This window comes from Erinaceus europaeus, chromosome 9 (assembly GCF_950295315.1).
Source record: "Erinaceus europaeus chromosome 9, mEriEur2.1, whole genome shotgun sequence".
Taxonomy (NCBI): Eukaryota; Metazoa; Chordata; class Mammalia; order Eulipotyphla; family Erinaceidae; genus Erinaceus; species Erinaceus europaeus.
Window position 1 is genome coordinate 24,002,954 of NC_080170.1, and position 26,055 is coordinate 24,029,008.

The window sequence follows — 26,055 nt, forward strand, 5'->3', positions numbered from 1 at the left end:
GGTGTCTCTCTTTCTCTCTATCTACCCCTTTCCCTTGATTTTTCTCTGTTTCTATCTAATAAATATTAAATTAAAAATAATTGAAAAAAAAGAAAGTAAAAAAAAAATAATAATCTGAATTACCCTCCCATAAGGCCCAGAACTTACCCAGCTTCTCATGGAGAAGCTTGAGCCCCTGTCTCCTTTCTCCACAGTAAAGTTCCCATCAGCCCCTGCCTTCTGCCTGTTTTCACAGATGACTTGAAAAGCAAGACTGTCTGGGGAAGATAGATGTGATAATCGGACTGCTTATCCCCGAATTCAGCCATCATTCATTCCGGTTATAAAACTAGCTGTATTTCATACTTCGGCATCATAATTTTATGTCTTGTACATATGCCTGGAAATAGGTGAGATTCTTTTCTTTTGAGTCACAGAGAACCAACTTTTCTTATTCCTTGTTCTAATATTAAAACCAGGTGAGTAGAGTCTTAGGTCAGCTGGATGAGGGCATGATAGTAAAATTTCCAGTGCTCCAACTCCCAAAGAGTTCATGCTTCCTTCATCAACCATGTGTCAAGTTCGCAAATTCACAAAGAATTATACAAGTTAAATCAGGATTTTCGTCTCTGGTCCACTGGAATGATTCAATCAATTTCTTGGAACTGACTTACTCTGAAAATGTTAGGATTTCACCTCTTGTTGTTTTCCAAACTGGTGAACTGAAGTGTGCCTTTATTCTTACTGCTGTCAAGACCTAAATGTGTTATAGTTCTTCTTATTCAAATTATGACACCAGACATAGATTGTTTCTCTAACTTTCAGAAGTTAGTACCAGACCTGTAGCCCACTGAAATCAGAATAAGGTACAGAGTTTGTATAATGCAGAGAGATAAATTCACTTTGTAGAGTTGTGAAACAGAGTGAGATACTCATTCTATTTTTTTGTTCTTTTTCTCTTACTGGGCAGCCCTGCCTGGTACTTCATCAAACATAGAAAGCACATGTTAAGTTAATATTAAACTGAAGAAATCATAGAGTTGTATTGCTATTTCAGCCCATATAAAATATAATTTTCAGAAGTTCTGGGGGATCCAAGGTATATCGGTACTGTTCCATATATTTAAAAGTTGCTAAGAGAGAACTTTAATCTTTTCCCCATAACAACACCAAACACAACTGTAATTACATGAGGTGAAGGGTGTGCTTATTAAGCCTTATTGTGGTCAACACTTTATGATGTATCGATGATGCATCAAATCATCACAGTGTATATTTGCAGCTTACACAAGATTCTATGTTGACTGTATCTCATTGAAGCTAGGAAAAACAATTCTTCAAGATTAGTTCCAAAGTCATGAAAACTAAAGAAGATTTAAGACCAGAAGATCTTTGACCTATTTATCAACTCCCCCTTGGGTGGCAATTGATCTTTCAGTTTTGGGGCATATTTACTGATATAAGGTAATATTTGCGTTATGAAACTAAAATGGAAGGGCCTATCCATGATCTGTTATATTGTTGGACTCATTAACTTAGCAGTTTAATCACCGCTGCTGGGAGAGGCCAAGAAAAATGTTCAGTTTGCCTTTCTTCAAATGATGTTCTGGTTATGTATAGAGATAATCAAACAAATGCTTTCTATTTATTCATTCCGAGTGCTTTCTGGATCTCATAGGCAACTTTTGGGAATGATTGCTCTCCCTTTGCTGCTGACACAAAAATCTTAAGGCTGGTGTTCGCTTCAAAGGGCTGTTAGCTGATTGCTGCCGTTGGTGCGCACTGAAGGAACGATGAGCATGTGCCTCAGCCTGGGCTCTCGTTCTCACCGCTCTTGCATCTCGATACGTCTGCCCTTCATCATCCTGTCTTCTGACAGTGTCTATGGACTCTCCCACCTTCTGGGCGGCCCACCCTCCTCTCCTCTCTCAGCCCCTTTTTCCTCTGGGAACAGCATCACTGACTATGCATCCCCACCCTCCTTCCAGGTCAGGTTTCTTGAATCAGTTCTCCATCCTCTCTCCAGCCTCTCTTTTTCTGCTTGAATTTGGGTACCTTTCCCTTTTTTTTTCTTAAACTCCTCTTTTCTTTTTCCTTTTCCTTTTTTTTAAAAAAAATATATTTATTTATTTATTTATTTTTCCTTTTGTTGCCCTTGTTGTTTTATTGTTGTAGTTATTATTGTTGTTGTCATTGATGTCATCATTGTTGGGTAGGACAGAGAGAAATGAAGAGAGAAGGGGAAGACAGGGAGGTGGAGAGAAAGATAGACACCTGCAGACACCTGCTTCACCGCCTGTGAAGCGACTCCCTTGCAGGTGGGGAGCCGGGGGCTCAAACTGGGATCCTTACTCCAGTCCCTGCGCTTTGCGCCACATGTGCTTAACCCGCTGCGCTACCGCCTGACTCCCAAACTCCTCTTTTCTTTTACTCACATAGAGACTATTGTTCTTCCAGAACCAGTTTTAAAATAGTCACTTTTGTCCCTTGACTTTTTAGGAGGCACTCGGTTCAGCCTGGCCCCCAACACATGGTTAGATGGCTGAGTCTTAGGTTAAGCTCTCTGGCCAGTATAAATGGGCCCAGTTTGGATGGGTCTGCAGTGAGTTAAGCTCTGCTAAGGGCTGACCTGCAAACCACCTGTGTGGAGGCTAAGAATGCTTGCAGGGCAGTTCCAGGATAGTGACAGGTACTGTGCTGTCACAGTTAAATACTGGCCTCTGTTGTGCACTTTGTTTATTTCCATTTTCTCTCTTGTTATTTTGTTTCCTTTGGTCATCTCTGAGGTTCCACCATCTTGGAAGACTTTTTTTTTCAGATAGAGACAGAAAGACAGTGAGTGAGGGAGGGTGAGATAGTGAAAGAAAGACCACAGCACCAATGCTTCTTTGAGTGCAGAGGCGGTGGGCTAGCCCCTGGGTCTCACACATAGCAAAGCAGCACACTATCCAAAGGAGCCATTTTCCTGACTCTCCATTCATTTAACAAGAAATAAAACCTGTGGACCCTATTCTTTACACTCTCTAAAGCCAAGAGACAGAGAAGGCAGAGCAGAGTAGACACTTATCAACCAAACTATAATATCTCAAATTCCAATGAACTTGACAAAACCCCCAGAATCAGTGTGGGTCTTTTCTTTTGGAAAAGTTCAAAATACTTTCATAAATGTTACTCATTTATCTTCCCAACAGTATCTGGCCACATTTCATTGAGGCAGAATGTTCTAGCAGAATGGAATGCCACGTTGGGGCAGCTGGCTGGGAGGGAGGGTTCCATCTGAAATCAAGACTGACCGTGCCCAGGAAGGGCAGAGCTAAGATGGTGGAAGGTCAACTCCTTTCTGTAGTATTTGTCTGTCAAAAGAGACTAAGATAGCTGACCAGAGACCCACAGACGCAACCTAATATCCAGCATTGTGCTTCCCCTACCCTGGAAGTCCTGTTAATGATATTCTTCCAACAAACTGTCATTTGAGGGACATCTTATAGCCTTGCTCTCCTGATTCAAAATAAGAATTAACATTTACATAAAACCTTAGACTCTATAAAGCTCTGATAAGGGCTGGGTATTTTTGTCTCCATTTTACAGATAAAAGAACTGAAACTTAGAGAGGATGAAAGAACTTGCCCAAGGGCACTCAGTCCCAGACGTGAGTGACTTGAACTGGGTTCTTCTTGTCTTAAACTCTGTGTTCTTTTTCACGTTTCCAAGTGGCCTTGGAATACTTCAAAAGGAATGTTGCTGGAGTTGCCTTTGCTACTTGTAAAGCATAGAAGGGAAGCTAAATATAAATCGGTCTCTGAGAAAACGTTGCTTGCAGTCAAGGCCAAATATGCTAACCTTTATTAACCCCCCACCTCAGCTTCTACATGTTCTCTTTGGTGACCTATTTTCTTAAAAAGAGGTCATGGTCACAGAGAAAGAGAGAAAGGGAGAGGGAGAGGGATGAGGGAGAGGGGGAGGGAGAGGGAAGGCACGCATCAGGGGGAGTGGGGAGAGAGAGAGAGAGAGAGAGTGAGAGAGAGATAGAGAGAGAGACAGAGAGAGAGAGAGAGAGAGGCTAAAATGTCACATCTAGTTCAAAGCTCAAGAAACAAAGGAGTCTCAGACCAGTATAATGGTTCTCCAGGCTGTGCAACTTAAGGGCTGGTGCATGGAATAAGAAATGAGTTTTCTTTGCTATTGACCTGCCTTGGATGTGTGTGTGTGTGTGTGTGTGTGTGTGTGTGTGTGTGTGTGTGTGTGTGTGTGAGAGAGAGAGAGAGAGAGAGAGAGAGAGAGAGAGAGAGAGAAAGAGATAGATGAGGGAGCCGTTCTCTCCTGACTGCTTGGGGACCTTACAGCCGCAAGAAGCTGCCATTTCTAGCTATCCATGGGATCACTGTCATAATACAAGCCCCAAACTAAATTGATGATGGGTGTGAGCTAATTCTAAGGAGATATTTTAAAACTTTGTTTCTAACTTATTATATACAAGATTATTTATTTATTTATTTATAAGAGAGAAAACCAGAGCCTCTATCAGGCATATGCGGTGGTGCCAGGGCTCAAACTCAGAACTTCATGCATGCAAATCCTACACTCTCCTGCTAAGCTCACTTCTCTGGCTACCTTGTTTTCTAACTTAAAATGCTGAGTTTAACCATCCCTCTGGGTGAGTGCATGTGATAAGGACAGCATCAAAAGGATCTTTAACTGTAGCTTCCTTCCTTCTGTCCTGTGATAATGGGTAACTTATGCCTAGGGAGGGATCAGTGAGAAATTGAACTTCGATCATTTTGATGCCAGAAAAGAGAAGGCCATTAAGGCCTGTAACCAGACTTCAAGAAGGAAGTCCTTGGGCCTTGAAAAAAAGCAAGTGGGCTTCTGAGAAGGAGGAGGAGAGGAGACAGGCCCAAGCTTGAGTGGCAAAGCCCTCTTACTGGAAGTGTGAGGAGTTTGGGTTGGGATTGGGTAAGGGGAGCAGAGTTTGGCCTGTCTGCAGAGCCCAAGGTGGATGTGGGAGTTCGTCTATTGATGGGAGTCAAATTTTTCTCTTTGGCTAATATATATATATATGTATTTTTTTTTAAATTCAAGGCCAAAGGTAATTATGAGCCTGCTGAAGTTGCAAAGTCCAGAGTTTTTTTGTTTGTTTGTTTCTGTGTGTGGTAGAAGTGGTGCTACTTCCAAATTATTAAAAAAAGACTAATGCTGCCTAATGGCCATGTGCAGAGTCTCTTGCACTTGAAATCTTCAGAACATTGCAAACTATTAGTGAGCAGAGTGGGACCCTGCAAGAGCCTGGACCTTTGGCCAGAAATGTGGCTCTGTCCTTATCACTGTTTAAGGAAGGATTTCTCAACCCTTGTGTTCTTGGTCACAAGGACAAGATTGAGTTGAACTCAATCTTTCTTTGCCTTGTGTGTGTAGGGGTTGTTTACCAGTACCGAGGCTCTCCACTCTCTACATACCAGTAATAATCCCACAGTTATGACAAATGTTTCCTGAGGCAACATTAGTTTAAAGGAAAGTTAGATGTAGGCCTGAGTGATAGTTCACTTGGTAATGCGCAGATGCCCGTCCCTATAAGGGTCCCTGGATTCAAACCTTAACACCACATAGGAACACCGTGGATGACACTGAGCTTCAAGGATGGTGAAGTAATGCTATAGTGTCTCTCTACTTTTTATGCATATTACTCTTTCCTCTCCACCTCCCCCACCTCATTAAAAATACAAACGTTGGCCTGGGGAAGATCCATTCAGCTGTGCAAGGTCTTGGATTCATTCCCCAGTACTATAGTTTAAAAAGTCAGGTAAACAAGAATAACTGAAGCCAGAGTCTATCTTAGAGATAAAATTGAAAAAAGGAACACGACTGGTTTTGGGAGTGTTCTGAATATCTGAGTCTTTTCCTTTTTTATTTTTATTATCTTTATTTATTTATTTGATACAGAGAAATTGTGAGGGAAGGGGAGAGAGAGAGAGAGTCAGAGTTAGTCCTGTAGCTCTGCTTCACTACTCATGAAGCTTTCCCCCTGCATGTGGGGACCAGGAGCTTGAACCCAGGTCTTTGCTCACTGTAATATGTATGCTTAACCAGGTGCACCACCTCCTGGCTCCAGCTAAGCATTTTTCTGTTGACCACTAGCCAGGGTTTTCTTAAACACAGATGCAAAATTAGCCACTTTCTCAGCAGGGCTGACAGGTTTAGCAAAAACTGTAGGCTATCCAGCTTCCTCTGGTGCTATCGCCCCTCACATGTGGTGCTGGAGTTTGACTCTGGGCTGCACACATGGCGTGGCCTACACGGGGAGCTGTTTGCTGTTTATCCAGCCCACTTCTTTTTTTAAAAAATGATTTATATGAGCAGTGCTGTGGTGTTTACCCATCTTTCTCTTTCTGTATCTTGCTCCCTTTTTATCCCTTTCCTACCCTTTATCTAGAGGAAAGGAGAAGAAGAAAAAAAAAAGGATGCTGAGAGTGGGGTAGCTATGGAGATTCTTAGCCCCAGTGATAATCCTGTCTAGAGAGAGAGAGAGAGAGAGAGAGAGAGAGAGGCATTAAAGCAGCACAACTTAGCTCAGGAATATACAAAGCTGAGGTTTGAGCTTAAGGCATACAATTCCTTGCTCTAATGTTGAATTATCTCCCTGGACTCCAAGGACTACTTTTCCAGGATAATTCTGTCCCATATTATTTAGAGCATACTAAACACTAAAAATATTGTTTATCTAAAGTTCAGACCTAACAGGGAGTCCTGTGTTTGACCTGGTGACCATCTTCCCCAGGCTGTGAGCTCCTGGATTCTGGGTTCATTTCTGACATTCAAATCTCTCTAGAACTTAGACCTCTCACTCCCACATTTGCCCCAAAAAGAGCACTCAAAACAGAATGATACCATTCTCTTCCACTCTCCCAGTCTTTTCTCTGTTGTAAATGTGTTGACTCTTCTCTCTACCATCTAAATCCTCCTCATTGTTCAAGGCTCAGGGCAAACAAATCTCATCTTTTCAACTTGTACTGAAGAGCTTCACCACGCGTTGTCTCTTGCTGCCTGAAATTCCTACTCTGTGCCTGACTGGAACCCCCCCCCCATTCTATATTTCTCTTATATGGTTCCTGACATCTGCACTTTATTTCAATAAAGTCTGTTGTTCTCCATGGCAGGAGCCATGGCTTGTGCTAAATACTTAATAGGCACTCTGCCACATTTCTCACAATTGTCTGATGAGCCAGGTACTGACCAGGCCCTGGAGGACAATTTTAACTGGCTCTGAAGTCACTTACAGATGTATAATGGTCCATTAGCAACCATTTTCTCCAATCAAAGAAATTCTGCAGCTGTAATTTAAATATTTTACATCTTTTCAGTGAGAACAGAAATTCTGAGAACATTCCCAAAGCAGATGTCTTATGTGCTAAAGGTCTGGCTGTCCTAGAAACTGGTCATCTGCCTGTCAGCACAACTGAGGTCTTATATATTTGGCACTAGGCAAGGACATGTGCCAGCTGTATCAATGTCTGCACTGCCCCATAATCGTCTGTCTCCTACTCACAATATTTCTTCCCTTTGCCTTTTGTGCTGATTTCTAGTCTTGGTCTTGCTTTATGGTTGCCTTTTATCTTGATGGTTCATTAACTAAGACTTTCAGAAGTTATGAAATGCCATTGCACTAGGAGGTAGTAAACTTCAGAATAGCATCCCTATTTTGGTAAAGCTTAACCAGTTAAAATTAAAAAAAAACTTTATTTATTGGATAGAGACAGCCAGAAATCAAGAGGGTGGGGAGAGAGAGATACCTGCTTCACTAAGCACTGCTTCATGACTTGCAAAGCTTTTCCACTGCAGGTGAGGACTAGGGGCTTGAACCTGGGTCCTTGAACATTGTAACATGGGCACTCAATCAGGGGCATCACCGCCCAGCCCCACCATTTTTGTTTGTTTGTTTACCAGAAAGACTGCCATCTTTCCTTGGGTTAATGTCATCTTTTTCCTGGCTAATGAATGTATGCCTATGAAATTAGGGACCAGAATTATAAAACTGGGCCCCAAGATAGTAGGCATCTCAGCTGATTACTGTGAGATTTTGGCAAGAATTGGAGACAGAAATAATAAAGATGTATATTGGTGATGACATTGGAACTTTAGTGGTAGGTGTGGTCTTATACACATAATGTGAAAGTATATTTCTAAAATTTTACATTTTTACAACAATGTTTACAGCATCATACCTCAAACTTTACTGTAAACCAATGTTAAATTAATAATAAAGAGGATATATTTTGTGGCATAAAAGACAGCTCTTTGGGGCAATCATATAGGATGTGACCACAAGAGATGCATGTGTATCTTTGGAAATGGGACCAGCCTGAGAAATTGTTCAGGATCTAATAGTTCCAGGCCCAGGGCAACTTCTACTGCTAAAATTGGCTTAGACCTTTGTTGTCTCTGCTGGGAAATGAGAAAACAGAAGCAGAGAATCTCTTAGATTTCCAAGTATAAAAACTTGAGTGCTTCTACTATGGAATTGTGATGCAAGATTCATGTCCTAGAACAGTATGTTTTTGAAGAGAATATTAGCTGTTCATTTGGGCAATCTGGGGAGTGAGCCAAGATAATAGTCAAAATATTATTCTGTGACCCCATTTCTGAACTTAGATGTAGCATTGTTGCTATTACTGTTAAACAATGTTGTATAGGTCTTTTTTGGGGGAAAATGGATTCCATTGAAAATGGATTCCAGAAGAATTTAAAGACGGGTGCTGTCTTTGTTGATCTCACAGCAGCCTATGACACGGTCTGGCACCGTGGTCTCCTAGTCAAGATCTCAAGATGCCTGCCTCCATGGGTGGCCAACACTATCTCGTTTCTTCTCCAAAACAGAAGATTCCAGGTGCATCTGGGTGACAAGTCTAGCAGATGGAGACCTGTCTCAAGTGGCCTCCCCCAGGGCTCTGTTCTGGCTCCTACGCTATTTAATATTTACATCAATGGCCTCCCAGAAACTTCTTCAAGGAAGTTCATCTACGCCGATGACATCTGCTGTGCAACTCAGGCATCCAAGTTCGACATCCTCGAGGAAACACTCACAAAAGACATGTCTCTGATATCTGATTACTGTAAAAAATGGCAACTAATCCCTAGCACTGCAAAAACGGTATCATCTGTTTTCCATCTACACCATGCCTTGGCCTCGTGTGAGCTTAATGTGCAGCTTGGCGGTACGAGAATCCGGCATGAAGCCCAGCCAGTCTATCTTGGCGTTACTCTCGATCGCACTCTGTCATTTCACAAACATCTCATAAAAACTGCAGCAAAGGTGGGCTTGAGGAATAACATCATTGCAAGACTGGCCAGCTCCTCATGGGGCGCGAGCACTTCCACACTACAATCATCCTCTCTGGCATTATGCTATTCCACTGCAGAATACTGTGCCCCAGTATGGTTCCGTAGCCCCCATGTCCACTTGGTCGATTCCAAATTATATTCCTCCATGAGGATAATTTCTGGAACCATCCGTTCCACCCTGGTTCCATGGCTGCCAGTTTTTAGCAACATCGCCCCGCCAGATATTCGTCGTGATGCGGCATCATCTAAGTTCATTTCCCACGTCTATGCTCTACTGGACCTGCCAATATACGCAGATATCTTCGCCCACCCTGTCCAACACTTGACGTCTCGTCATCCAATCTGGTCCCCTACGCCTACACTGAACTTCTCTGTTCCAGTCTCTTGGAAACAGAGTTGGCAGTCAGCTGAGGTAAAGAACAAACCCCTCATCACAGACCCCTGTAAGCGTCAACCCGGCTTTGACCTAGCACGTTATGATTGGGCCCTCCTCAATCGCTATCGAACAGGCCGTGGCCGGTGAGCCGCTATGTTCCATCGCTGGGGAGCCAGAGAGGACCCGAACTGTCCCTGCGGCTCCAGACAGACTATGACCCACATAGTCAATGACTGCCACCTCTCCAGATTCAAAGGAGGTCTCGAAACTTTACATCAGGCTCAACCTGATGCTGTTGACTGGCTATGGAAGAAGGGCAAACGCTAGAAGAAGAAGGGGGAAAGGTAGACTAAAGATTGGGAGTTTGTCTATGTTTAATAAATGCAAAAATGTGGATAGGATTGGGTGACTTTTTAATAATATTGCCAAGTTTTTATCTCCTAGACAATATCATACAACTCACAATTTCATCATATCACAGAAGTTTGGGAATATATATGGATTATTTTCTTGAACTTAAAAACTTCTTTGAAAGCTAGTGATAGTATTATATTGAAGCAGTCCACACAGAGGAAGCAGACTGTTGATGAAGCCCTTGGAAACCCATAATGCACTTTGTACTTTTAAAATAATTAGACTCCATGTAAAAGGAATTTGCAGACTGGAAGTCAGTTTATATGTAATAAATTCTTACTATTAATACATTTATCTGCTGAAACTATATCTTTTGGTAGTCTTCTTTTTGTAAAAAATGCAAATGCTTCTGTCGTTTCTATAATATTTTATTTTATTTTTGCATGGATAGCTCTGCTGTTCTTTCCTCTGAAAGTTATCTCATGATATGAGTAATTACCCGGCAATCTGCATGTAAGATCTTTTTAGAAATAAGAGCCACAGTTTTTTTTTTTTTTAAATCATGATTCAGATATCAAAGGATTGCTACTTAAGATACAGTCTAAATTTGGGTTGAGAATGGTAATGGAATAATTTCTTGGAGTTTACAGCCTATTTTCTCTTGAAACATTTTTCTGACTATCAATCTTACAAGTTTTTATAAGTATAAAAATAAATTACAGATATATTTACTTCAGTATAAAACAATGTCTGTTTTGCATTCCTTTGAGGAATTTGACCAGAGTTCTGCTCAGTTTCATCAGACTGTCCTGCTGAGTATTGAACCTGGTGCTTCTAGGGCCCTAGTCATGCAAGTCATATACTCTAAAGCTGAACTCTCTCCTTATTCCTCTCTTTCCTGTATTTTATTTTTTATTTTTTGTAATTTTATTTATTTATCTTCCCTTTTGTTGCCCTTGTTGTCTTTTTATTGTTGTTGTAGTTGATGTCGTCATTGTTGGATAGGACAGAGAGAGAAATGGAGAGAGGAGGGGAAGACAGAGAGGAGGAGAGAAAGACAGACACCTGCAGATCTGCTTTACTGCCTGTGAAGCGACTCCCCTGCAGGTGGGGAGCCGGGGGCTCGAACCGGGATCCTCATGCCGGTCCTTGTGCTTAGCGCCACCTGCGCTTAACCCGCTGCGCTACCGCCTGGCTCCCTTTCCTGTATTTTTTTAAATGAACAAGTGACTCTTAGAGAATAGTATCAGTGACTCTTAAATCTCTCAGAAAACTTTTATTCCATTTAGGGCACATGTGTATTGACCTGTGGGACTTGGTAACTCTTGAGTTTGGGGGCTTTTCATGGCTAAAACTCCCACTAGGAAGTACAAAAAATTATTCATATGATTCTCAAGATAGAGCTTTCAAAGAATGGTTGTAGACTGCTAGAGTAGATTATTATTATATGGAGACATTGGGTGATGCAGTTCTCATTGCTAAAATGACTTAAGCTTTCTATATATATATTATTAATGAGAAAGGAGGAGAGAGAGAAAGAACCAGACATCACTATATGCACTACCGGGGATTGAACTCAGGACCTCACACTTGAGAGTGCAATGCCTTATCTACTGCGCCACCTCCCGGACCACAAAATGACTTAAGCTTTCACTTCAAGTTAAAAAAAAAGTTATTGAAGCTTTGTGTGCCAACTCACTTCCAATGAAGAGTTTAAACTTTGTAGTTAGCATCTAATCTGTCTATTACTATCTATGTTTGAAACTATTTGATATTAGGCAAACTGCATATCCTGATCACTGCTGTACTTAGTATGATTTATAATTTTATCTTAAAATTTTATTGATCCATTTTTCTATCAGGGATAAAGACATAGAGGGAGATCAGAGCACCACTGAGCCCTGGCATATAGTGGAGTTAGGGATTGAACCTGAGGCCTCTGGGATTGCCGCCATGCAAATCCTGTGCTGTAATGCTAAAGTATCGCTCTGTTGCTGGTTTGATATTTTATTTATTAAACTCAGGAGTTCTTAGTTATTCTGGCTTTGTGCTTTTGTCTTTGGATGTGGCATAATTTATGCGTACTTGCGTGAATTAAGTAAACAACATGTCTCTGCCTCCTAGCTCCTGTTGGCCAGCAATCTAGGACAGAAATGATGAGCTGACCACACCCATTTCTGGGACAGCTGATTTGTGAGCGCCCAGTGGGACGTGCTCAGAGAGCATAGTTGGAAACCTGAATGTTTCATGGTTCCAACTAGTGATGTTTTCTTTTCTTTTTTGGCTTTGGGTAGGGACAATGGGAAGCTTTCTGAAAACAACATTGTTTTTTTTTTTTTTTTTTTAAAGGAAGTAGCCAAATATTTCTTCCAAATCTGAGTTATTTTTCCATTTTACTCCTCAGAAAAAATATTTATACCATGACACATTTTATTTGATCTTTAAAGGGTTGGATATGAAAGTGTCAGAAAAGGGATTCCTAGTTTTGAAAGGTACTAGAACTTCAAATCAATGCATTTAGGTAAATTAAATTTCTAAATCATTGAGTGGAATATATATACATATATATATATATATTTTTTTGCTTAACCTAAATGTTTTAAATTTTATACTAAGCATATTTAGATGATTGCCTTCAACTTATGGCAGACAGATGTTCACAAGTTCAAAAATAAATCATTTGGAGGTTTCAAATCTGCTTCTTTAAAATATTATTCAGTGGGGCTGGGGAGATAGCATAATGGTTATGCAAATGCCTTAAAAGCCTGAGTCTCTAAGATCTCAGGTTCAATCCCCAGCACCACCATAAGCCAGAACTCAGCAGTGTTCTGGTCTAAAAAATAAATAAATAAAATATTATTTATTAATGTGTGATATTAATTACAAAACTCTTAAATTATTTACATTTTCATGTGACTCTGTTTTGAGTCTCCATGAAGACTGATAGCTTTTCTCATAGGTGCTTAACTGTCTTTGTATTGCTTCTTTTAAAATATTGATGTATTTACTTATTTATGCTATTTTATTTTGTTGGATAGACAGAGAAGTTGAAATGAAAAAGAGAAATAGAAATAGGGAGGGAGAGAGAGAGAGAAAGAGAGAGAGAGAGAGAGAGATAGAGATATGCCAGCATACTGCTTCACTGCTAATGAAGCTTTCCACATGCAGGTGGGGAATGGGGCTTTGAACCTGGGTCCTTACGCATAGTAACATGTGCTTGCAACCACATGCACCACCACATGATCCCTGTATTGTTTCTTATAACCAGTAAGAACTTATTCATATGGCATGTCCATCAATTTACTGACTTCTGTCTCTCACCAAAGCAAACAGTGGAAGAAGCAACTTTAGAATCTTATTGTGCAACTTACTATTAACCAAAAGTACCAAATTCCTAATGCTATCTCTCATGCTCTCTCTTTGACAAGTCCAGCTCAGAACAACTTGGCAATATTGGTTTTCTTATAAAGATTATGTATGTGGTCAAGAAACTTGGTTGAATATATATGAAACCATCACACAATTCAATATTCTGATAGAGTAGGGGGAATGACTATAGTTATTCTGAAGATCAGTGAAAAATAATGATAGGTGTGGTACCATTTCCTGCTGCAAAATCATCTTTGCTTTTAGCTGAATTACCCAGCCAAGTCCAGATTCCTTACACATTTCTATTGTCATTATTATTATTTTGTTTTCACTTCTCTTACCAAAACTCAATGATGGACTTTCTAGGAATTGTTCCTGTACTTTCTTGGGGGAGGGGGGGATTGAATTCAAAACAAAGAAAAACTCAACAGCGAAATCCTTATCTATGCCCATGACTACTTACCAACTCAACATTGTCCTTTGTCAATTTGTAGTCATAGGAGTAAGGATAAAGCATCATCTGGGAGTATGAGTGGATGGTCAGATAGGCTTTGATAGAGGAGAGGTTGTTGCGGATGAAGTCAGCCAGAGCCTTGGTCTCCTTCTCAGACTCTGCAGAAGGGCCGCAGTAAGTGTCATCGCATGGCTGATGAGAGGCTCCGATTTCTGGAGAAACACACATAGACTGTTTATGGCAAATGGCCGACTACTGAGGTTCTGACAGGGCCTGTTTCCAAGTTTCAGATGAAGGAGTTAAAAAGGTGGCTTACGTAGGAGTCTTTAGCATCAGCCTCAAGGGTATCCAGCTTATACATTGTGTACATGTCATGGCAAAAGTCAAGTGGTGTGATTTTAGCTAACAGGGTGTATAGAAAGGTGAATGTGAAATCACCTATGTGTCTCTCTGTGTGGCATTACATGACGAGAACCATATAGTCAAACTAATAATACTAGTGAGAAATTTCTTTCTTTCTTTTTTAAAAATAATTTATTTATTTATTCATAAGATAGAGAACCAGATAGCACTCTGGTACATGTGCTGTTGGGAATCGAACGCAGGACCTCATGGTTAAGAATTCAATGCTTTATCCACTGCGACATCTCCCAGACCACTAGTGAGAAATTTCTATCTGACTGGTAGAGCTTCCCTCTACAGTTTCAGTGACCTACTGTGGGGAAATAGATAACACTTTGGGATGAAAGCTAGACAACGAGGTAGTCCAAACTGTTGTAGTGTATTGTTATAATTGTGCTTTGCTACTGTTGTTGTTAATTGCTCTTTGTGCCTGAGTAATAGATCAGAGTTTCCTAGGTGTGCATATACAGGAAGAAATTAGTCTCTACAGGGGTTGGTGCCATCCTATCTAAACACTTCTTTAATGCCTGTATTCTCCAGGTTGTATATTCCATAAGCACTGGGATTTTGGTGACTTTGCTCAGTCTCCTGTTTCCATCATCTAGTACAGTTGAGGCTACAGAAGAACATACCATGAATTTTTATTGACTTATAGCTTCTTTTATGCCTTTAGAAAGTCAGAAGCCTGGCATATAAAATTTGCATTTTTTCTTATTTTACACATGTAACTTTTTTTTTTTTTTTTTTTGCTTCCAGGGTTATTGCTGGGGCTCGGTGCCTGCACTATGAATCCACCGCTTCTGTGGGCATTTTCCCTCATTTTGTTGCCCTTGTTGTTGTACTTGTTATTGTTGTTGTACTTATTTTTATTGTTGTCATTGCTATTGCTGTTGCTGGATAAGACAGAGAAATTGAGCGGGGAGGGGAAGACAGAGACGGGGAGACAAAGACACCTGCTGATCTGCTTCACTACTTGTGAAGTGACTCTCCTGCAGGTGGGGAGCTGGGGGTTTGAACCAGGATCCTTACACTGGTCCTTTTGTTTTATGCCATGTACACTTAACCCACTGCACTATCACCTGGCCCCCACATGTTACTTTTTTGGTTATTTTTTCTTCTTCTTCTTTTTTCTATGGGCCCTTGTGTATGAACTATTTTCTGCTGTCAGTTGTGTTTTTTAGATGGCTTATGTCTTGCTCCTCTGTTTTTAGCAGATGCAGGCCGAATAAGTAACCAGATACTTACGGCACCAACCAGCATCAAAGTTTCTGTTGGGGTCTGTGCCAATGCAACTAGAACCAGGATGGGTGGAGCGGGTCTTCCTCCACATTCGGTTCTGAAAGTGGATTATACAATTAGGACAAGGATTGCAGAAGTTGTTGGTTTTAGTGCCATCCACCTCTCCCAGAACTGACTTCTATACCTTGGTCCAGGTGTGGACGTAGCCATCAATATTGACCACAGGCAAGATGTAAAAGTCCAACTGTTCTAGAAGTTCTGTCATGTGGATCTCATGCCCGTAGGTTCGAATAGCCTGTGTGTGGTTGACAAAGCAGAGTTTCATGGGAAAATGGAATGGGAGATTCCTCTACGACAGTATTTATATAGACTGGATAAATGTTGATTTTGGCAATAAAATTGTCCACTATTGAGGTGGATGTTGCTCATGTTTAAAAGCAATTACTGGGCTGGGGACACAGCATAATCGCTGTGCAAAAAAAGACATTCATGCTTGAGACTCTGTGGTTCCAGGTTCAATCCCCAGCACCAACATAAGCCAGAGCTGAGCAGTGCTCTGGCCTCTCAGTATCTTTCTCTATGTATCTGTCTTTCATTAAAAATAAATCAATATGGGGTGGGTAGTGGGGAGAGTACAGGCCCTGGAAAAGGATGGCAGAGGACCTAGTGGGGGCTGTATTGTTATGTGGAAAACTGAGAAATGTTATGCATGTACAAACTACTGTATTTACTGTTGAATGTAAACATTAATCCCCCCAAAAAGAAATAAAAAGGAAACAACCAATAAATAACTTCACTATAAAGCATTAATAACCCCTCAATAAAAACAAAAAATATTAAAATATAGAATCAAATATAAATAAAAAGTAATTACTAAAACTCACCAATTGTTTTGTTTAAAATAGCTGTTTTCCATTCTTAAGTTTCTGAGATACTCACTTTTTTATCACTATTATTTTTGTTTTAGTATCATATCATCAGGATTATAACAAGTGGGGCCATAGGAGATAACATAATGGTTATGCAAAAAAAAGTTCATGCCTCAGGCTTATCAACATAAGCCAAAGCTGAATAGTACTCTGGTATCTCTCTCATTAAAATAAAAATAAAATCTTAAAAATATTATAAGGAGTGAAAAATAATGTCATCTGAGTAGGGACTAGAATGGAATGGCTATTATCCAGGAACAAATGACCAAATTTATGGTTTCCATGATTAACAATGTCCTTTTCTGTTTTTCTTTGTAATCATTGGGGTTTTACTATTCCAGATTGGGTTTTTCTGATTGATGGGGGGGGGGCGGGGAAAGGAAGAGGGAGAGGGAGGTAGGGAGGTAGGGAGGGAGGGAGGGAGAGAGGGGGGAGGGGGAGGGAGGGAGGGAGGGAGAGAGAGAGAGAGAGAGACTGAGTGACTACAGAACCAAAGCTCCTTCCAATGTTGTAGGAGCTGGGTTCAAATCTGGGTTGAACACATGGCATTTCAGGCCAGTTATCCAGCTGAGCCATTTTGCTGGCTCTATCACTAACTTTCCAAGAAACAATCCACTTTAACACTTAACAATCTTAGCACTAAATGTGGATGACTAAGTTCAAGTGAATCAAATTCAAATAAATATAATTTGGCAATTGTCTAACACCTTATAAATATGTGACTTGCTCAATGAATGCTAAAACTAATATCTAAAATGGGAGCCTGGATTTAAGGTTTTTTTTTTCTGCATTATAATCTTTTTTCTTTTTTTAATTAATGTGAGGCTATAAGCTGTTAGTTAAAAAAGAAACAAACAAACAAAAACTTCTCCTTCTGTCCTTTCCCAGACCACTGTGGGTACTCACCTCTCTCACAAACCACTGGCAGAATGCAGGGGAAATCCACTCTCTGGCATGGAAACCACAGTCCATGAAAATGGCAGGCTTATTTGATCCAGCTTTGCCAACCTATTGCCACCAAGACAGAGTAGAACTTGTGATGCCTCACATACAGGAGTTTACATTCACAGCATCCTGCGCTTCAGCCTCAACAGGTGTGAAACTTGACAGCAGGAAGAAATACAGCCCGTGCTTCAATTAAAACATAATCCTAACACAGAATGTTCTTGCCTCTAGACACAGTGTTTGAGCTGAGGGCTTACATGACTGTTTATTATTTTTATTAAGCTTGACAAGCTTGTACTTTCAGGCGATGCTTGATTACCTTGCTTAATTGTACTCACATGGAGGTTATTTTGGGCTGCTATTATTAGGTGACATGACCAAGACAACTGAATGAGTAATTAGAAGCCATCATGATTGTTACTAATCTTGTATGAATTTGTCCTTCTCTCTCATTTATCCCTGTCTTTTAATTTCTTCATTAGAATTACGTGATAAAAAAAATGGCATGAGAGGAAGGCGGAAACAAATTGTTGAGATGCTTATAGACATGAGGTTTATGAACCTTTTTAGCAAATGGATTTGCAAACAACATCTGGGGGAGAAGAATTTCATCAAGGTAGATGATCATTTACATTGCTTACAGGAATGTAGTTAAATTTATGGGACGTCTTACGTTTCATCGCACTTTTTTCTTTTTGAATAAATCAAAATAATGATGGAAGAATCCACCTATGATAAAAAAAGCTGGGGAATCTGAATGATTCCCTGGGGGACATAGGCAGCGAAAGACATAACAATATTTGGGATGAGCACGTCTGTGAAACAGATGTTAATGTGTTAGAATTCATTGATTTAAAGCCCTCAGACTTGCTGAGGTCATAGTTTAAGATGATTACCTTGAGGAGGTACATATTGCGTCCTTCAAATGTGGTTCCGATAATGCTACGAGAGATGAGGTCTGGGTTTTCATTGGCGACTTGCTGAGTCCAAGCCTCTATCTACCAAATGGAACCATTGGTGGATTAGTAGGATGCTTTTGGTTCAGTTCCCACAGAAAGATCTGGCTATGTCCTATGCAAATCGTACCGTTTCCCATTTGTTGTACTTGACATAACTGTGTCCAGTCGCACGGACCCGGCTGTCAAACTGGTCCTCCAACAGAGATTTCAGGTTGTTTATCAATATCCTGCAGTGAACCAAAGTGGAAGCTCCTGTGAATATATCTGTGTATTTCCCAAGGATCACACACACAGACTCAGCACCACTGCTTGGCAGATGCTATAATGCATTTTTCATTTGTCATATTTGACCTTGGAGATATTCATGGAAGTGACCAAGATACAGTCTTTTTTTTTTTCTGCCTTTATTGTGGGGGACGGAGGATCAATGATTTACAGTAGACAGCAATTTGTACATGTGTAACATTTCTTAGTTTTCCACATAACCCCCCCACTTCCATCCTCCTCCACCATCATGTTCCAGACCTGAACACTACCCTCTCCCACCCCAGAATCCTTCACTTTGGTGCAATACACCAAACCCAGTCCCAGTGCTACTTAGTATTTTCCCTCTATTCTTTTATTTTCAGTTTATGTCTATGTGATCATCCCATATTCATCCTTCTCTTTCTGGTTACATAATTCCTTCAAGCTCCATCCAAGATGAGGTAAAGACAGTGAATTCACTATTTGTAGAAGCTGAGTAGTATTCCATTGTGTTGGCAGAGTCTTCTTTGACTCAAGCCTCATCTATATGGCTATTCTTGAGCTCTAAACTCAGAGAATGATTTCCCCTGCTATTTTGTCGACCTTGAGTCAGGGACTTGGGCTGACACACAGCAGCGCGCACCTGAACTTTCCTCTGTGGTCTTTCTACTTGAGAAGATTTTCCTGGCTTTAGAAGTGACATTCACAGCTTAGTCCTATGTATGTTGGGACATGGTGACCTAAGACATATCTCTAGATTTCAAGAAAAGTACCTTGATGGCTGGGAATTCAGAAAAAAAAGTAACAAGCTCAAGATTTATTAGGCAAAAGAATACTGGGTTACTAGGACTAGTGTCTGCATACTTGCCTTTTGACTAGCTTAATGTAATATAAGAATGGTTCTATAGCAAAATAGCATGGAAGTCGGTGATAAAATCAATGAGGCCTACCTTTTTACTAGAAGTGATCATTCAGGCGAACAGTGTTATTTAAGAGGTATGCCTGAAGAGGTGAACACGTCTGAATCTATTCCCCTTGGCTACGTTTGAGTGGCACGTGTAATCTGAAGGGTTACAACCTTGTGAACATTAACATCCTTGAACATAGCTCTGTGAAGAGTGAAGACAGAGGCTAGCTTGGTGAACTCTCATTCCTCACTGTCAAACCTTGAAATGTTTTTATTTGGTACACAGAGAACTGCAGTCACACATCAAACGCCCCCTTCTCCTCCTGATGCCCCAAGGACACTGCAGGAAAGTATGTCAGGGACAGCCCATGAATCTCCCTCCTGGCCTCTTCTTCATTCTGTTAACTTGGGCATGAACTTGTGTCTTTGTGGAAAATGCAGTAAATTAATACTAAATGTCATTTGCTTTATAGTTAGGTGGGTTTAACCATCTTAACATAGTATTAAGTAAAGGATAAAGGAGAAGATTCGGGGGTAGCTTAATTATAGAGCATAGGGTTTAAATGCACAAGGTCTTAGATTCCATCCCAGGCACTGCATGTGCTTGAGCTTAGTGGTGCTCTGGTCTCTCTCTCTCTCTTTCTCTCATAAAAATAAAATAAGTAAAATGAATTCAATCCCCAGTACCACCTAAAGACGACCACTCCAATGTGTCCTGGAGCTCCACCTCCCTAGACCTCTGCCCCACTAGGGAAAGAGAGACAGGCTGGGAGTATGGATCCACTTGCCAATACCATGTTCAGCAGGGACGCAGTTATAGAAGCCAGACCTTCCACCTTCTGCATCCCACAATGACCTTGGGTCCATACTCCCAGAAGGATAAAGAATAGGAAAGCTATCAGGGGAGGGGATGGGATATGGAGTTCTGGTGGTGGGAATTGTGTGGAGTTGTACCCCTTTTAACCTATGGTTTTGTCAGTGTTTTCTTTTTATAAATAAAAATAAAAAAGAAAATAAGCTGGGCCATAAAAGTAGCATTGGTAAATTCATGCATATAGAAACCAGATCAGGCATATAATTTTTAGATCCAAGTGGAATTGAACTAGTAGTCAGTCCTATAAAATGAAGCTGGAAGAGACTCAAACATATGGTGACTTAACAAGATGTTACTGAGTTGAGTCTAGGAGAAAAAGAGGAAAATTTAAAATTCTTGGAAATAAATGAAAATAAAGATAAGAGCTGTCGAATCTATGGGATAAAATCGGAGCAGTAGGACAATCATGATAATACAGGCCCACAAAGCTCAATTTGACCTCACACCTGAAGGAGTTAGGTGCTGGGAGCCGGCCCAGGTGAAAGTAATTCAGAGTCCCTGAAGGAAAGGGGGAGTTGGCGAGATGAATGAAGTGAGAGACACATTAGCTGCTTCAGGTGCAGGAGAGAGGTGTCTCTGTCCTCTGTCTGCAGAGGTTTATTATTTAAACACTTTTTGCTCAGATATAGTTGACATTATGTAAGATTTTTTTCATTAACATCAAGGATACAGATGACATCATGTATAATTGTTTTCATTAATATCAGGAATAATCTTAAACAACATTATTATTATTATAGGTATGTTTTCCTTAGAAAGTTCTCTAAGCCTGGGGCATTCTGATCTCCCCTTGAAAGTTTCTTGGGTCTGGGGTAGCCTAATTCTTCCCTTGAAAGTTTCCTTGGTCAGGAGTAGTCTAAATTTTCCCTTGAAAATTCCCTTGAAATGACCATCTATGTTTTGACCCTATTCTGACCTTCTGTATGAATAAACTGTAAAGTAAGTACACACCATGGGGTTCTCTTCTGGTTAACCTTTGCATATATGAAAGTTCACTGACTTTTAGCTAATGAAAGTTTACTAACTTTCTGTGGGTGAGGGTAAGCAATGGGGCCTCTTTATATTTAGATAGGGATCAAAGTTTGCCATGCATACTACAAGCCACCCATAATCCTGGCTTTTGGTCTGAGTCCAGCTTATAGAGAAACTATAGTGGTGATAAGTAGCTCTTTTTCTGAAAGCCTCCCAATGGGTACAGCAGCTTCTGCTCCTAGGCCATGTTTAATCTTGTCACACTCACTGCCATAATTGTTGTCACAATGTACTTCCCCCCAGGGATCTCCTTTTATTGTTCCCAGGTATTATTTGTGCATATTCAATATAGTCAATAGGTCTTTAAATTATCAATGTAAGGAAAAATAGCTTCAGTTTAGTCCAGGACTCCCCACTTTGCGGTTAACCCTAGCCTACTGGGGCTGTGCCATACAGCTGGCCTGACTTTTCTCCTGCCATTTAGGGAAACAAAGAACACCCCCCAAAAAAACAAAACAAAACAAAACAAAGGAAATCCAATAAAAAAATCAGGGCTGAAAAGAAATGGAAAACACAGCAAATAATAAAATTTAGAGCAGAAATAAATTAAAAACAAAAAATCTAACAAAAGAACAGTGAAATCTATAGCATAGAGATAGGTTAGGGAGGGGTTGGGTGGTGGCACACTTGGTTGACTGCACATGTTCCAGTGCACAAGAACCTAGGTTTGAATCCCCAGTTGCCACCTGCGGGGTGAAAGCTTCACAAGTGGTGAAGCAGGGCTGCAGGTGTGTCTCTGTCTCTTTCCCTCTCTGTCACCCCCTTCCCTCTTGATTTCTGACAGTCTCTACCCAATAAATAAATAGGGATAATTAAAAAAAGAGATAGGATAGGGCAATAATTTTCAAATATATTTAAAAACTAAAATAACATCCAACGGAGAAGCAATTACAGAAGCCAGACCTTCCACCTTCTGCACCGTATAGAAAATTTTGGTCCATATTCCCATAGGGAAGTTTCCAAGGGATGGGATGGGACACAGAACTCTGGTGGTGGGAACTGTGTGGAATTGTTCCCCTGTTATTTTGCAATCTTGTTTGTCATTATTAAATTACTATAAAATACATTACAACAAAGAGGAAATTGAACATTGCAAATCTCTTTCTAAAACTATCCTATATTCCTTGTTCTCAATACTACAATAAATTTCCTGAAAGCACCTTAAAAAAAAAATCCACTAAAACAACAATGGAAAAAGTACAACCTTGAAGACTTGAAGTCCATAGGCAGAGACCTTTAAGGATGCAAATGTGTTCCAAGGTCATCGATTTGAAAGACAAAATTATGCTTAGCAATGATAAACTTGGACCAAATGAGTGCAAAATCCAAGAGGAAGTGGTACATGACATTTACTTTCAGTTTAGCAAGATTTTCCATGGTCTGCAACCAAGTGAACAATCATAAGGAGGCCACCTGGTTTCTTTGAGGGAGTTTGTTGTAAAAAGTCAACTAATTGCTCCCAGGTGTTGCACAGCCTCAAAACCTTCAGTGGCTGCGTGTTTCTACAGCTCTGACCTGTCAGAAAGCAGCTGCTGGGAGGGCCTCTCCAGATATCCTTTCTCTTTCACCTAGTCCTCAAATTCTTTAGGAGAATCAGTGACGTTGGTACCAAGAGTAAGATATTCTGTCTGAGATATCACTATGTTAAATATTAAACCCTCTCATTAATAACCAGGATGGAGATGCAAGAAAAAAAAAAAGCACTGAAATTTAAGGTAGGTCTTCCCATAGTAAAATATCCTCAATTAACTTATAAAAGAACCATCACTAACTTATATAAGAACCATCTGAGTCAGGTAGTAATATGGGGCTGGCTTTGGCCTGAAGGTGGGGGGGGGTACTGACCTCAATTGATCTATCCCAGATTTATGATTCTTTAATTTTATTAGATTCAAGATAAAGCTGTACTTTAGCTATATTATAAAATATTATTACTAAATAATGAGCTTCTCTTCTAGGAGATTAAAACAATGCCTCTTCATGGAATAGGGACCACATGATAGCTCCAAACTATAGAGGCATATACAGTATTTTACACTTTTGTATGTTCCTTTTATAGTGCCAACCAACTTGTTTTTGTGTAATATGCAGGCAAATTAGCTAACAGGGACTCCCAACAGACAGAAACACCATGTGCGGACAAGACTCACTTTTCTTCCCTGTTCAGATTCCTAAAACAGAATTATGTGCTCAGTTTCCTGACTATGTATATCCATTGCTGTTATTTGTTTATTTTTAAAAATTATTTTAATTTATTTATTGTTGGACACACAGAGAGAGAAATTGAGAGTGGAGAAGGAGATAGGGAGAAAGAGCACCTGCAGCCTTGCTTCACCACTTGAACCCGGGTCCTTGTGCACTGTAATGTATGTGCTTAACCAGGTTAGTCACCACCTGGCCCCCGTATCCATTGCTGTTAAGCATCACTTCTCTGTACCCTATCGGAGGACACTTCACTGTATGAACCTGAAATATGCAGACAATGATGATAGAGGCAGTTGGCAATAATGTGTCTCCTTCTGGATTGTATAAGGCCAAGTCAGCTTCTATGCAGTTTATAAGGAGGAATTATTATTTTTAAAATTTTATTTATTTAGTTATTATAGAGACAGTGAGAAATAAGGAGCGAGGGGGGAGAGGGGAAGAGAATGAGAGACACCTGCAGCACTGCACCACTCATTGTGAAGCTTTCCCCCCTGTAGGTGGGGGCTGGGGTCTTGAACCTGGGTCCTCACACATAGGAACTTGTGTTTTACCAGTTGTACCACCACCCAACCCCCATAGGGAGAATTTACAGTGGCTACCTTGCCCCGCAAAAAAGTTTGTCAACTTGGCTTCAGAATCATAAGTTGGAGATTTAGGCTGAGTCTTTCTATACCCTAACAGTGCAACATAAGCATTTAGAAACAGAAACAGTGGTGTGTGTGTGTGTGTGTGTGTGTGTGTGTGTGTGTGTGTGTGTGTGTGTGTATGTATGTGTGTGTTTTCACATTTTATTTTGATTTTCCCCTCCTGGCACTTCAGAATGACCTTACTACTTTTTCAGAATTACTTTCATTAGTAACTGATTAAAGTTGCCAAATGATGCCAGACTTAGTGAAGAGGATTGGAAGCCCTGGAAAAATCTTAAGAAGCTTTCTCTCTCTCTCTCTCTCTCTTCCTCTCTCTGGTGGAGCACATGCAGTGGTTCTTGTTATGTACAAACACACCTGCAAATTCTTGCGGGCAGGAAACCATCTAAATACACATTAGTTACTATATGAGGGAATAATGGTCTGCACAGGGACTGCTCATGGCCTGGGAAGGATATTGCTTGTGGGTTTCTTCAGGATTTCTAGGAACTTATTATTATTTAATATTTAGAAAATTATATGCTACAAATATGTTAAGCAGTGAACAAAGATGCAAAAATTAACAAAATCTGAGCCCCCAGGGAATAGTCTCTATCCTAAATGAGACAACATTCATGCATGGTTCCCCTGAAGTTTAAAAAAAAAAGAAAAAAAAAGAGGGTTTGACTTTTCTACCTGACAAAAAGAGACTGACGTGTGATTAGAAATCAGTTTACTGCTTGGTGGCTTGGGGAGAATTATGACATCATTCAGATGGTTAAGGTTAGCTTATTGTCTTTGAACTGCCTTTTGTTTTTCTTAAATAATTCACAATAAACTCATGTTTTGGAATGTTACTGTAGGCCCCTAGCATTTAGGCTTTTAGGAGTCTTTCTTAGTGTATTAAGAAGAACAAAATGTCAGAGACACTAATCTTAATCACATTTGGAAACTTAAAGCTGTCTTTTGTTTTCAAAGATGCAGCCAGTTCTTATAGGTCCTGTTTTGACACTTCCCTCAGGCAGAAGCAAGTAGCTAAGCTCTGTGAAACGTGATTGTGGGGTGAAACCCAGGAGTGTCTGCTGACCTTTAAAATGTATACATATCCTTTTATACAGTAGTGAAGCAGTATTTTCAGCAATAATAATAGAAGCTGCTATGTATTTCCATAGGTTTATTTCATTTTCACAACAACCTTTTGACAGACATGTCATATTTACATTTTATGGGTAAGGAAACTAAAGATCAGGAAGGTTCAGAACACTAAGGTCACATAACCAGGTAGTTGTTACAGAATCATTATTTGAATCCAGTCTTTTAGTTTTGTTTCTCTGTGAAAGCATTTACTTGTTTTAGTATGCTGCATCTCTTCTGATGGTGGTATAGACGTGACAGGTGACAATTCTGACTGCTACATTGCTTTCTATTTTTAAATTGTAATCCCCCAAGAGGCACTTTGTAATATTAAAATTATTTAAATCACATTAAAGTTTTAAAAAATATTTGTTTATTATTTGTTAGATAGAATCAGAGACACCTACAATACTACATCACTAATCCCAAAGCTTTCTTTCTTGTATCTGGGGTCGGGGTGGGAGTGTTGAACCTGGGTCCTTGAACAGTGTAACGTGTGGCTTCTCTCGGTTCTAAGCTGGAACATTAAGTCTGCTTTCTATTCAGAGTATGGTTATCCATTGTCTGGCTAACTCCAGCTCATCTGTGAATTCTCAGCTGAAGTTTTGTTTCCTAGATTTGATTTGTTTTCCCAAGCTTGGTCTATCATTTCTCCTGCATCTACAACTTTTTACCCCTTTTAACCTCTGTTA

The 26,055-nt window shown here is 40.2% G+C and overlaps 1 protein-coding gene and 1 long non-coding RNA gene across 2 annotated transcripts in view; one reads left to right on the forward strand and one right to left on the reverse strand.

Annotated features, from left to right (window-relative positions):
* The window catches only part of LOC132540366 (uncharacterized), a 113,751-nt gene that overhangs the window by 9,824 nt on the left and 77,872 nt on the right, over positions 1–26,055 (forward strand). The gene's annotated exons all lie outside the window — the stretch shown is intronic.
* Positions 1–26,055, reverse strand: part of CPB1 (carboxypeptidase B1) — a 47,122-nt gene that overhangs the window by 4,793 nt on the left and 16,274 nt on the right. Inside the window, exons 4-9 of the mRNA XM_007518066.2 lie at positions 18,467–18,566; positions 18,277–18,378; positions 17,342–17,443; positions 15,691–15,801; positions 15,513–15,603; positions 13,875–14,077 (exon numbers count right to left, since the gene is read on the reverse strand). Of these exons, the coding sequence (XP_007518128.2) occupies positions 13,875–14,077; positions 15,513–15,603; positions 15,691–15,801; positions 17,342–17,443; positions 18,277–18,378; positions 18,467–18,566 (709 nt within the window). The remainder of the gene's footprint in view (positions 1–13,874; positions 14,078–15,512; positions 15,604–15,690; positions 15,802–17,341; positions 17,444–18,276; positions 18,379–18,466; positions 18,567–26,055) is intronic.